This window comes from Bidens hawaiensis, unplaced genomic scaffold, assembly GCF_021521415.1.
Source record: "Bidens hawaiensis isolate Kalapana, Puna unplaced genomic scaffold, B.hawaiensis_p1.1 tig00046153_1, whole genome shotgun sequence".
Lineage (NCBI taxonomy): Eukaryota > Viridiplantae > Streptophyta > Magnoliopsida > Asterales > Asteraceae > Bidens > Bidens hawaiensis.
Genome location: NW_027498228.1, coordinates 97501 through 110284, shown reverse-complemented (window position 1 = coordinate 110284; position 12784 = coordinate 97501). Strand labels below are relative to the sequence as shown.

The 12784-nt window shown below is 34.7% G+C and overlaps 2 protein-coding genes across 5 annotated transcripts; one reads left to right on the top strand and one right to left on the bottom strand.

The window, feature by feature from the left end:
* Positions 1 to 1715: 1715 nt before the first annotated feature.
* On the bottom strand, positions 1716 to 4048 carry LOC143596209 (uncharacterized protein At2g39920-like). Its single transcript, XM_077075051.1, has 4 exons — positions 3958 to 4048; positions 2168 to 2606; positions 1896 to 2096; positions 1716 to 1794 (listed from the first exon to the last, which is right to left on the bottom strand). Exons 1-4 carry the CDS (start codon positions 4022 to 4024, stop codon positions 1716 to 1718), a joined length of 786 nt encoding a protein of 261 aa, XP_076931166.1. The 5' UTR covers positions 4025 to 4048.
* Positions 4049 to 7788: 3740 nt separating this feature from the next.
* Positions 7789 to 11423, top strand: LOC143596207 (DEAD-box ATP-dependent RNA helicase 22-like). Of its 4 annotated transcripts, none has more exons than XM_077075046.1 (7): positions 7789 to 7933; positions 8815 to 9111; positions 9280 to 9561; positions 9637 to 9759; positions 9856 to 10746; positions 10852 to 10912; positions 10968 to 11423. In XM_077075046.1, exons 2-7 carry the CDS (start codon positions 8839 to 8841, stop codon positions 11027 to 11029), a joined length of 1692 nt encoding a protein of 563 aa, XP_076931161.1. In that variant the 5' UTR covers positions 7789 to 7933; positions 8815 to 8838; the 3' UTR covers positions 11030 to 11423. The 4 variants fall into 4 exon arrangements, with proteins under 4 accessions (XP_076931161.1, XP_076931162.1, XP_076931160.1 ...); XM_077075047.1 differs by having other exon boundaries at positions 7801 to 7933; positions 8818 to 9111; XM_077075045.1 differs by lacking the exon at positions 7789 to 7933 and having other exon boundaries at positions 8814 to 9111.
* Positions 11424 to 12784: the final 1361 nt, after the last annotated feature.

Sequence of the window (12784 nt, the reverse complement as noted above, 5' to 3'; positions counted from 1 at the left end):
TAAGCTCGTTACGGGAAGGACAAGAGGGGAGGTCTTCCCGTAACCACCATCCGGCGTGAGAATAAGTATTGATCTTAAGGAGAAAAAAGTACTTAAGTATTTAGAGTGAGAGTAAAGTGTGAGTACCTCATGGAGATGATGAGGGTATTTATAGCCTAAGGGTTTAGGGAATATTATTGGCCCAACTGGCTTTATCTAGAAGATGTCTTTGTAACAACCTGGACACGTGTCCGCATATGATCGGGCGAGCTTAAATGTCATGTGCGCGGTTATAACAAACTCGTCACCTGTCCTTTTCTCATTGGTTGTTACATCACGTGCTTCCCAAGGAAAGATCTTAGTAATTCTTCTAGAAGGAAGTTAGTTAATTACATGTGTCCCTCTGACGTCACATTCTGGTCATCCTTGCGGGTGGGAATAATACCCTGCGGATGACCTCTGAGGGCGTCTGGATTATCCCGCAGATAGTATCTGGGTCTTATTATTATTATTTCTCTGACTTGAGTTATGCGGGTGATTAATATGTTCAGCGTGTGACTTTTGAGGGAGTCTTCTTCCACCCACGGGTATTTGTGTCTTTTTGCTACCCTACCTCTATAACTGTCAACACCGTCATACTTTCAACATGTACCATAAGTCAAGAGTACATTTAAACGTCAAGGTTTGCAACTATCACATGCGTATCTCATGCCTGTCATCATTTTGTATTGTTAGTTGAAGCTATCGTGTCCTCCATATCGCTAGCCCGAGTTACCAGGGTAATGGGGGCGCGATGGGTGGGGGGTGGTCCAGGTGGCTGATCACGTGGCTCGCGAACACCACTACACCCTTCATGTAATCAGGGGCGCGGACGGCGGGGGTGGCCGGGACCGCGGGGCTTGAACGAGTGTTTGAGCATGGGTTGAATAAAAAACTTGGGGTGGATCAATCAAGCCCCACTACACCCTATGGGACTTGATCACGAGCCATGTCATCGCTTACGTGTCGTGTTATGATTGGATTACTTGGCGCTCAACCAAGCCCCATTACCCTTAGCCTACCTTAAGTCAAGGGTACATTTAAACGTCTAGGTTTGCAACTATCACATGCGTATGTATGTCTGTCATCATGTTGTATTGTTAGTTGAAGCTATCATCATATCATATCGTTAGTTGAAGCTACGGTGTCGTCCATATTGCTATTTGCTAGCCCAAGTTACCATGGCAACATAGGCGCTGCCCTATCACTATATGTTCCCAAACGAGGCAACGAGCCTATTACATCATTGGCAGACTCACGTATAGTACCCGTAAACTTTCTTTTTTAGAAATGATATAAGAAACTTGAAAGTTGGTGTAGTGGTTAGCCCTTGTCATCAAATCCACTTTTCTAAAGCCTAAAAGGTCACAGATTCCATCCCGTTAGTTGTGTTTTTAATCTACTTTTTACTTTTTAGTTTTGGTCAAATTTAGAAATTTCGTTATATTTGATTTGCTTTGAAACGACCAATTCTTATCTCTACACTACATTTACCTTTCAGTTGATCTTTTTTATGTTTTGGGTCTCAACCAAAAGTTAGTATAAGTACGTCTTGCCTATATCTCTTTAGGTTATTATGTATATATTTGATACTTCACATTTAAACCGAATCATTCCATCACAATTTTATTTTGATTATTTCAAGAATTAAATTGATTCACTAACACTACAAATTCATTGGTTTAGTTAACGTTTGGTTATAGGACACCTTTAACCATAATTGCCTTTTGCTTGTAGAAATACTCACGGGTATCCATTTTCATCTCCTCATCCGATCTGCACCACATCACAATAATCAGATAATCAGTTCCAAAACACAAATTCAAACATGACATGTGGTTTGAGTGGGAAATGACTGTTTTACCCTCCAACAATACCTCATGATCATTTCAGACCAACCTCTACATCGAGCCGATATAAGCATGCCAATGACCACACCACGTCGTTTCTCAGGCTCCCTTGACAATAAAACCAACGGCCATTCAGCAGATCGGAGTTTTGTGTATATTTGCACCAACGCTGCGTGTTTCATGTGTTTGGCCTCTTTAACATCATTATGATGTCCATAATCATGGAATCTACACCGCCAAAAATACATTTAGCCTATATCAGTCTCACTAAATTAAAAGTGTAGAGAGTATGTAACTACCTATGAACATACAAGTCGTCGATGTCCATTAACACCACATCGCGACCACCAACAACAGATGTAACATTCTTGAAATAGTTATCAACAAGTGACACGACAGTACTCAAATCTCTTGTGTGATGACCATCTTTAACATACTTGACAGCCGCATTTATACAAATCTCAGGCAAAGAATATGACGCGAAGCTATTGTTATTAAGTTCCACATGTAGAGAAACCGTTTTGCAATAATAATAAACATTAAAATCAAACTGATTGACAGATCTTAACATCTCAACTGCCCCAGAATTCCGGCTTTCACATGATTGTAACATGACCACCAATGTAATTAAAGCAGTCATCAAAAAGATCCCGATCGTTACAAGAACACCAACCAAGATCGTTGCAGCGAACGCAGAAATGTAGATCACAGATTCCAATCTAAATTCACTTCCCATATCTACATGTTCATAGTTCAAGAAATCAATTACCAAAATTGAAATGTAGAAAATGACCAAAATACCCCTTGTTATGAACGTCACATGTAGGCCTGTAAACGAACCGAACTGAACAAGGCCTTGTTCATGTTCATTCGTTATGGTTTTATCAGACAAGCGAACGGTTCACGAACAGGTAACCGAATGAAGTTCCTTGTTGTGTTCGTTCATTAAAGAAATAAACTTGTTTGTGAACGGTTCACGAACACAATTGAACACAAACAATGTTTTATCTGATTTGGCTACCGAGAACGGTCAGTGTCAACGGTTAGGTCGACTACTAAGTTTGTGTTGGTGTTTTCTCTAACATTCATATGCTAATTTTACATATAAATTATCACATAATACTCATATACGTTTTTTTATTTATAACTAATAATTTTGCTTAAATCTATATGATAAGATTAGAAAAGTATTAAAAACCTTTAATAAACAAACAAACTAGGCCTGTAAGCGAATCAAACGACCGGTGAACTGTTCGTGAACCGTTCGGCGGGAAGTTCGTTTATGTTCGTTTATTTAATAAACGAACGAACATGAACAAAAAATTTGTGTTCGTTTAATTAAATGAACAAACATGAACACATGTTCCGTTCGTTCATTTATGTTCATGAACGTTCGTTTATGTCTGTTTATTTATGTTCGCTTATGTATTACTATAAAATAATTATATACTATCTGGATAGGTCATCTGCTTATAGGCTTTATATTTGTTAATTTGTGTTCATTAATGTTTTCATTTATGTTTGTTTGTGTTCATTTACAATTGTTCATATATGTCCGTTTATCTTTGTTCAATTATGTTCGTTTAGATTTTAAACAAACGAACATAAACGAACACAAGTGTCCTTTTTTAAATAAACGAACGTTAACATAAATATTTGTTCGATTAAGTGTCTGTGTTTAATGAATGAACACAAACATGCCCTTGTTCGTGTTCATTCGATTCATTTACAGGCTTTCATTATTCACAGTGATGAATACATCGATCTAAATCTCTAGGATCTGCTAATTTTATTTGTGTTCGTGAACAGACTAATTTCCTTAATGAACGAACACAAACATAAAATCTCGTTCGGTAAGTGTTTGTGAACCGTTCGGGAACACATTATTTTCTTAACGAACGAACATAAAAAAGCCATGTTCGTGTTCGTTCGGTTCGTTTACAAGCCTAAAACCAACATTAACGAACGTAAACAAACACATTATTGAACGTTCACGAACACAATTGCACAAACATTGCCTCGTTCGTGTCTCGTTTAGTTAAAAGAACTTCCCGTCGAACAGTTTTTACAGCCCTAATTACATGCGTACCGGATTCCTGACTGCTAGATAGACTTGCAGAATACTCCCTTTCCATCTCATGGCCATATTCTGACATTTTGAGACGATATTTATGAACACGCAGGAGTTCTTATTTATAATCTTATATGCAATCAAACACTACCTGCAACATAAAATATCATAAACACAAATTAATTCAAGTTGAAGATGATTCGATGCTATGAATCAGAGGATGGTGTTGGTGAGATAATACTGATCTGGTTAGCATGCATATCGAACAGAAGCGATGTAATAAGTTGAAGATGATTCGATGCTATGAATGAATGAGTCAAAATAGCTGATTGTTGATTTGTTTCTTGAAGATTTGCATAACACAGAAACACATGTTATGTTTCACGTTGCAACAGTTTTCTAAAATATATGTCAACTTCATTCAAATTTTATATACATTTCTCTCTTGTTTTTATAGCATATAATCTTATATAATCTTGACAAGCGCGTAAACACTTTAGATCATACGTATCATGGCACCATGTGTCGATGAGCTAGTTGCTTGTAAACGACTCAGCCTCACTCGCATTGACAATATGACGATAGACTGTAGAGAATTATATGATCGTGTTATATATCACTTGGAGACTTTTGCTTGATAGACTACCGGCATGGGTTAACCTTGTAATAAAGGCTTCGATGTTGCTTTCATCGTTGCCATTCAAAAGAGGTGGCGTCGCAGCTTGTTACCCGCTTACCTGCCTTTGTATTAGGATCGTATCTTTTTACTATCCAAAAACCTTTAAGCCTTAAAAAAATATTGCTATTCACGTTTGGAGATGGATCATGATATGATATGGTTGAATATTGTCGGTCCAATGGTAGCGAGCCAAAATATATGCTGACTTGGATCAATTCATTAAAGTTTTCTAGAATCAAAAATCAAGTGGTGGAATGGATTATATATATATTATTACTAGGTTAAATACCCGTGTATACACGGGCTGGGTAAACTATATTAACAAAATAACAAAACAATATGAAATATTTATACTAATTTAGTATTAGATGAATGAATATGCATTACAACGTTGAATAGAATACAAAAAGAAAAAGAAAATCAAATGGTAAATTTTCATTAATTTTAAAAATTTCTTCATATACAACAGTTGTAGTTACCACCTTTATTTAAAAAGTGCGACTTAAATCTCTAAAAACTTTCCTTGTATATAATGTTTAGATTTATTTAATTAACTTTTCTTACTAGTAACACACGATTGTTACTAAAAACATAAATCATTTAGTACTAATATTAATTTAGGGGGGGGGGGTGTTTGGGATTCCTTATTTTACCTCTTTATAACTTATTTAATACATAAATTATAAGTTATAAAGTTATAACTTATACTTTATACACTCACAATAAGTTATAACCCAAACACCTTATAACTTATAACCCATAAGTTATAAGCTATATGTAGCTAAAATAAGGAATCTCAAACACCTCCCTTAATATATTGATTTATATTTTTAAGAAGAATAGTGTTTTATAATAATAATAATAATAATAATAATAAAAGGTTGATGCAACTCATACAAATACTTAAATAAACAATACACAAAGATTAAATAAATATATTATATTATATTATATTATATTATAAAGCAATATCAATTATATATGGGTTTAACATTTAAAAAAATATATATAAGCATACACAAGATACTAAAGGGGGTGTTTGGGTGAGCTTCTAAAACTTGCTTATTTGCTATTTGTTTTTCGAAAAGCAAAAAGTGTTTGGGTAAGCTCCTACAAAAGCTTTAAAAATGGAGTTTTTCAAAAGTGACTTTTGCTTTTCAAAAATCAAATAAGCAAAAAAAACAAATCTAAAAGCTTCCCCAAACACCCCCTAAAAGTTTAAAACAATGTTACTCCACAATAACCGAAAAAGTACTAAAACATAAAAAATATTATCTTAAATATATAAAACAACTTCACATTTTTAAAGCAACAAAACATCCCAAACAATTGGAAACCATTATAGGTTTTTGGATAACAGCGACTATCAGATATTTTGGTCATATTTACATGTATTTTTCTTGAAAGGTATTTATCTAGATGTGATGCACATGAACATGTAACACCGCATAACCGACAATGAAAGTTACAGTTGTTGGATGGTTGTCTACTTGTCCAACACTTATAACATTTAAACATTTGTTTTTATGTGAAATAAACCAATTTTAATAAAAAAAAAAACATATGATAGTAATAGTATATAAAAATTAGTTTCTATGCTTTATAGCATGTCATTATTATTATTATTATTTCATTTGGAATATAATAGAAGCTATAATTATAGTAAGAAAATGAGATTTTAGAAATCATGAATGGTTTTTAAGAATTAAAGTGTTAAATGTAGTTTACAATTTAAATTAAAAGTAATATTAAGTACAAAATTGAAAGCATTCACTTTTTAATATAAGAATATTAAGATTATTATTTGTTGTAAAATTGCGTACCTGGAGGATGAATTCGATTAATGGTGCAAACCTGTAATCTTGATTTCAATCATGGTTTCTTGAACAATTGTCTGGATTAATCTCTGAATCGTGAATCACTTTCAGATAAACTTATTTGCGGGTTACACGCAATGATTTATCGGATAAGACAGAGATTTTCTGTAGTTGGAATTGGATTTTGATTGTGTCTGTGAATTGAAGAACCAGAGAGAACCCAGTAACCGTCTGCTCTTCTCTGTTTAATCGATCGAGATTTATCAAATCCCCTGGGATTATAACATCAATTTGTTTAAACTAAAAAACCCATATGAGCCCAAATCAATAATTAGAAGCCCACTTTACATTAAACTTAAGCCCAAATATAAATACAAAGCCCAAATAACATTTTAGAATTAAATCGAGCCCGCACTCCAGCGTCACCTAACTCGTTTAATCTCTAACGTTATTTTCTCGATCGACAAGTTAATCCAATAACACTAAAATAACCAACATTATTTTGTATAAGTCACTAAACTTGAAAAAACAATGGAATGTTATTTTAAACTTTTACAACATATATTGTAAAAGGATATCATTAAGAAACATTTTTTTTGTTAAAAATAAATTTCATGGAAAAATCATGTTAGAATTATGGTGTTTTGATGTGATATAGATAAATAGATGAATTATGGAATGTTTTAAATGATTTACTTTAATAAAATAATTAAAAATTAAAAATGAAAAGATAAGGGTGCCACTTGGCATCATATTAGGCCAATTAGAGAATATGTTGTTGAACCATCATTTTTGTTTATTATATTAGTAGATATTATATTATATTATGTTCAAATATTGAAACGAAACCAAGAAAAATGATCAGAACGAAACAAAAAACCGAAACCGGGTTGGGTCGAAACGGTCCTGGTCGTCGGCGGGTCAGGTCGAACCGCAAACTGTCACGAGGCGTCAAACTCGACCCGACACTTGAAACGTCAACCCGAACGCGACCATGTCAGTTGACCGATTAAAGATTCTCATGAATTACTTGAATTCCTTCATATGATGGAAATATTTGGAATTCCTTTATTCAAAGGATTTTAAAAGAATTGAATTCTAATTCCAACTATTTATCAACCGAACAAACCAAAATAAAATTAAGATTTCAGTTCCAATAAAAGAAATTACCAAAAAAACTAACGTGTATTTACAGAATCAGCCCCTTAAAAATGAAAAACAACAGGCCAAACTTAAACCCTTACCGCCCACAAAACCCCTAAAACTGAAAAATCTTATCTTTAACAGGTTAATATCTGTAAGTCTTGTTTGTATCCCATTGATTTGATTATTGCATAGCTGTTGTGTTTTTCTGTTGATTATGTGCTTCGGAATCGATCGATAGTTCATTATCTATATGTTTCGGTTCAGATTCATCGACCATTTTACCTAGTTTTATGTAATTGATTTAATTATTGCATTGTTTTTACTTCAATTGAGCTTCAGATATGATTTATAGGTTAGTTAATTTCCGTATGTTACAGTTTAGATTAATTGATAATTTCATTTCATTTGATTTATTTCTTTTATTTAATTGATTCGATTATTGCTTAGTTTTTACTTCAATTGAGCTTCAGATTTGATCAATAGGTTACTATCCTTATGTTACAGTTTAGACTCATAGATAATATTGTTTGACCTAATTTTTTTTATATAATTGATTTGATTATTGCGTAGTTTTTGCTTCGATTAAGCTTCGGATCTGATCAATAGGTTAATATCGGTATCGGTATGTTCCGGTTTAGTTTCATTGGTTTACGTCAAAATTTCATTTGACCTAATTGTATAGAATTACGACATAGTTTTTGCTTCTTGTTGAAGTGTGTTTGTTGTTGTTTATGCTTCAGATACGATTGATAGGTTAATGTCCGTACGTTCTGGTTCAGATTCGTCGATTAGTTGACCTAGTTTTATTCAGTTGATTCGATTATTACGTAGTTTTTTACTTCGATTGAGCTTCAGATATGATCAATAGGTTAATAATATCCGTATGTCACACAGTTCAGATGCATCGATACTTTCACTTGACCTAATTTTGTATCCGGTTGATTTGATTACACATAGCTTTTTCTTCGATTGATTTGTTTAAGTGTGTTTGTTGTTGATTAGGATTCGGATCTGATCGACAGGTGAATATTTTTTAGGTTTCGGTTCAGATTTATTGATATATGTGATTCAGTTGATCTATTATTGCATAGATTTTACTTCGATTGATTTGCTAGAGTCTGTTTGTTGTGGATTAAGCTTCGGATCTGATCAATACTTCAATATTCTTATGTTCTGATTCAGATTTATCGATTTACATGAAAATTTCATTTGACCTAATTGTTTATGCAGCAGCAGCAGCACTGAAATCAAATACTGATGATTCTTCTTCAACCAATTCTCAGTTTCAGCATGATAACAACAAGATCATCTCCCAAATTACTTGTATTATTTTCATCAGCGTCAAGATTCCACCGCCGCCACCACCATCGTCCGTCTGGTTGTGGAATTAGGGCATTTTCTACTACTACAAAGGCCGTTGATGAAGATTATAATACCTTCTTTGCCGATCAAAGTGTTTCATGGAGTTCATTAGGCATTTCTGATAGACTTTCAAGTACTCTTTCTCTCACTCGTCCTTCCCTCATTCAGGTAATTAATTATACATTCAGATACATTATTATTATTATTCACATTATTATTGTTATTGTTATTGTTATTGTTACATTATTATTGTTATTGTTATTGTTATTGTTATTAGCTAGATAGATACATAGATATATTGTAATTGTGATGTCTATTATACACTGCTTGCTTCAGGCTGCTTCTATACCTCCTATACTTGCTGGAAATGATGTTGTCGTTGCTGCAGAAACCGGCAGCGGTAAAACACATGCTTACCTTATTCCATTGTTCCACAACCACCTCCTTTTAACTCATTCCACCACTATTTCTGATGATGAAAGCCCTCCTCATCATATTTCTCTTGTTCTTTGCCCTAACGTCATGTTATGTGAGCAAGTCGTTCGTATGGCCAACTCTATCTGCAATGATGCTGATGGTCAACCACTTCTTCGAGTTGCAGCTGTCTGTGGCCGACAGGTGATTATTCTAGTGTAATTTTTCTAAATTTAACTTAATGTAATAGTCGTGTTGTGCTGTGGTTCTTGATTATAGGGATGGCCGGTTAATAAACCTAACGTAGTCGTCTCAACACCTGCTGCTCTTTTGAACTACCTTCATGCAATTGATCCTGAAAGGCGACGCCGTGCTCAGTTTATTCGTGATGTTAAACATGTGGTATGTATGGTAACCATCCATCTACTCACTTACTTGATTCATACACAAACTAATTGTAAACTAGTTAATGTCTTAAATTCTGTTAATATTTCCTAGGTTTTTGATGAAGCTGACATGCTCCTGTGTGGGAGTTTTCAAAACCAAGTTATTCGCCTCATAAACATGTTTCGTTTTGATGAAAAACTATTGTCACGTGCCAAAAATTCTTCACCTGACAATAAGTTATTATTAGATGATATGGAGTCTGAATCCAGTATCCCGCTGGATCTAGAAAACAGTGAAGAGAGTGAGGACGAGGCGGATATTGGGAATTCCGTTGAACAAAGTGAAGCGGTTATCATGAAGAAAAGAGACTGGAGAAGGACGAGAGAGATATACGAACGCAGTAAGCAATACATTTTTGTTGCAGCAACACTACCCGAAAATGGAAAGCGAACAGCTGGTGGTGAACTCAAACGATTGTTTCCGGATGCCACTTGGGTTAGTGGGCTTTATCTTCATCGCCACAATCCGAGGTTAGAGCAGAAGTGGGTTGAAGTTACAGTTGACACACAAGTGGATGTACTTATAGATGCCGTGAATCATAAATTTGACACGAGCTTAACAAGTGGTTGTAGTCGAACAATGGTGTTTGCAAACACGGTTGAGGCTGTTGAAGCTATTGCCAAGGTTTTACAGAGAGCAGGTATTGAATGTTACTGTTATCACAGTGAGAGCTCATTAGAAGACCGTACGAGAAACTTGATCGATTTTCAAGAAAAAGGTGGCATCTTTGTGTGCACTGATGCTGCTGCTCGTGGGACGGATATTCCCAATGTTTCACACGTTATCCAGGCCGAATTTGCTACGTCTGCGGTTGATTTCTTGCACCGGGTGGGCCGGACTGCCAGAGCAGGTCAGCCCGGGCTAGTTACAAGTATGTACAACGAGTCAAACCGTGATCTTGTGGCTGCAGTTCGGCAAGCTGGGAAAGTATGTGAGCCTGTGGTAAGTATGCTTTTGAGCTTTTAATTTGAACAACATGTTAATAACCATTAACAAGATTGGTTTTCTTTCACATGGATATTTATTTATGTTAATATATGGGTATAGGAAAAGGCATTTAGTAGGAAGCGAAGCTTTAGGAAGAAATTGAAAAAGCGAGGACGAGAAGGTATATAGACTTTTTTTTGGTGAGATGAAAATATGAAATTATTGATATAATATAGCTGGTAACACTAATGCAGGTGCTAGACGTGAGACATTATGCGCTAAGGAGCAGGCAGCTTAAAAGCATTGAACGGTTAGAATTATAATCTTATTGCGCATTAAAGGCTGTTTAGATTTAGATGAAAAGTTGTAGGAGTCATCTTATACATCTTTTATTTTTAATGTAACAGTCTTTTTATGACTGGCATGCATGATAACTTGTTATCTTATGCTGAAAGAATGACATAGTTTTGGTTGGAACTATGGAACGGGCCATGGGTTTATTTAGGCTAAGCCTTGACCTGATTAATGCAATTGGATAACCATAATCGAACCACAAAACTCAAAGAATGGTTTAGATCATAACTCAATCTAAGAATCTTTCATTAACTTGAAAGAACCAATCAAGCATACAACCCAAAAGCTCGGGTATATATAGCGATTACAAGAACTTGAAAAATACTAATTTGATCACAAATACAAATCCTAATTTGACTAGGTTTGTATTTCACTAATAAAAAAACAAATTCTTAATCCTTAGATTGAGTTAACCATTTGCTCGATTAATTCCTGTCGCCTACCTCCTAAAAGGTCTGCCCAGCCCAAACGAATGAATGAATGATTACATATTTACGGGCCAACACTGATTGCACCAATAGCATTTTGGTCATAAGCCAGTCATTTTTACGATTCAAAGTTGGAGATGGAAAATAACATGTAAAATTCTCAGAATGTCTATTAATGGATAGAGATTACTTTTTTGTCCATATAAATATAAGTTTCTAGAAATGTCCCATGTAAATACGTTTTTGACGGCATATTTGGTCTCAACGTCTCTTTCATTACATGTTTGGCCACCAAACGCGTCTTTCATGACATGTTTGGCCTCTAAATTGTTTTTTTGTTTTTTTAATGCTATATTATAACCGTTCATTGCTTTTAATGCTACATTATTATAGGGGGGAGGAGGGGTAGAGGCCGACCTAAATTGACTTGGGAAGAGAGGATTAGACATGATTTGCTAGACCTAAACCTCTCAGAGGAGATGGTTGAGGATAGGAATTCTTGTAGACTTAGAATTAAGGCTAAGGACTTTTAGGGAGAAAGGAATACCTTAGCGGTCTTCTTTACCTGATTTTTGGTCACACGCCATATTGTTTCCTCTTCTCATATAGTTTTATATGGTTATCTATAAATGTATTGGTACTATTAATTTTACTACGTGCTACTATCAATTTTATTACTATTGTACTTTGATGCCCCTTATTTTCCCCATACAATGTTATTTTGAGCTGAGGGTCTCTCTGGAAGCCACCTCTCTATCCCATCGGATAGAGGTACGGTGTGCCTACATCCCACCCTCCCCAGACCCTACTTATAGCTTTGCTATTGGTGGGATTCCACTGGGTATGATTGGTATGATTGATTGATTTAATGCTACATTATTATTATTATTATTACTACTTTTACTCATATTTGTTTTTTTAATAATTTTTAATGTACAAAGTTTTATAAAATTCCAAATATATCATTGAGATAAGTTGATAGGTTCCTTTGGGAACATAAATGGAGTGTTGTGTTTCCGAGTTTAATTAAAAAAAGAAAAGGGAAAGAAACAAATAAATGCATGTTATCACATTAATTCCAAAGGAACCTATCACCTTCACGGCTTCACCTTGTCCTCCAAAGGCCTGGGCTTAACTTCGTAAACTTTTCCTGTTTTCTTGATTTCAAAACTATAACTTGAACTTTCTTTACACAATACTTATCATCATGGTCGGGGTTAATATTTTAGGAAGACCCAAAAAGACATTTAATTTGGAACTCTTCCGGGTTT

What these genes read in the sequence shown, in the direction of transcription:
- LOC143596209 (XM_077075051.1), bottom strand. Translation starts at nt 4,024, where the DNA reads ATGTCAGAATATGGCCATGAGATGGAAAGGGAGTATTCTGCAAGTCTA. An exon ending in GACGACTTGTATGTTCATAG is followed by an intron (nt 2,097 to 2,167) that starts GTAGTTACATAC and finishes TTGGCGGTGTAG; the next exon opens with ATTCCATGATTATGGACATC. An exon ending in TGGTCTGAAATGATCATGAG is followed by an intron (nt 1,795 to 1,895) that starts GTATTGTTGGAG and finishes GATGTGGTGCAG; the next exon opens with ATCGGATGAGGAGATGAAAA.
- LOC143596207 (XM_077075046.1), top strand. Translation starts at nt 8,839, where the DNA reads ATGATTCTTCTTCAACCAATTCTCAGTTTCAGCATGATAACAACAAGA. An exon ending in CTCGTCCTTCCCTCATTCAG is followed by an intron (nt 9,112 to 9,279) that starts GTAATTAATTAT and finishes TGCTTGCTTCAG; the next exon opens with GCTGCTTCTATACCTCCTAT. An exon ending in CAGCTGTCTGTGGCCGACAG is followed by an intron (nt 9,562 to 9,636) that starts GTGATTATTCTA and finishes TCTTGATTATAG; the next exon opens with GGATGGCCGGTTAATAAACC.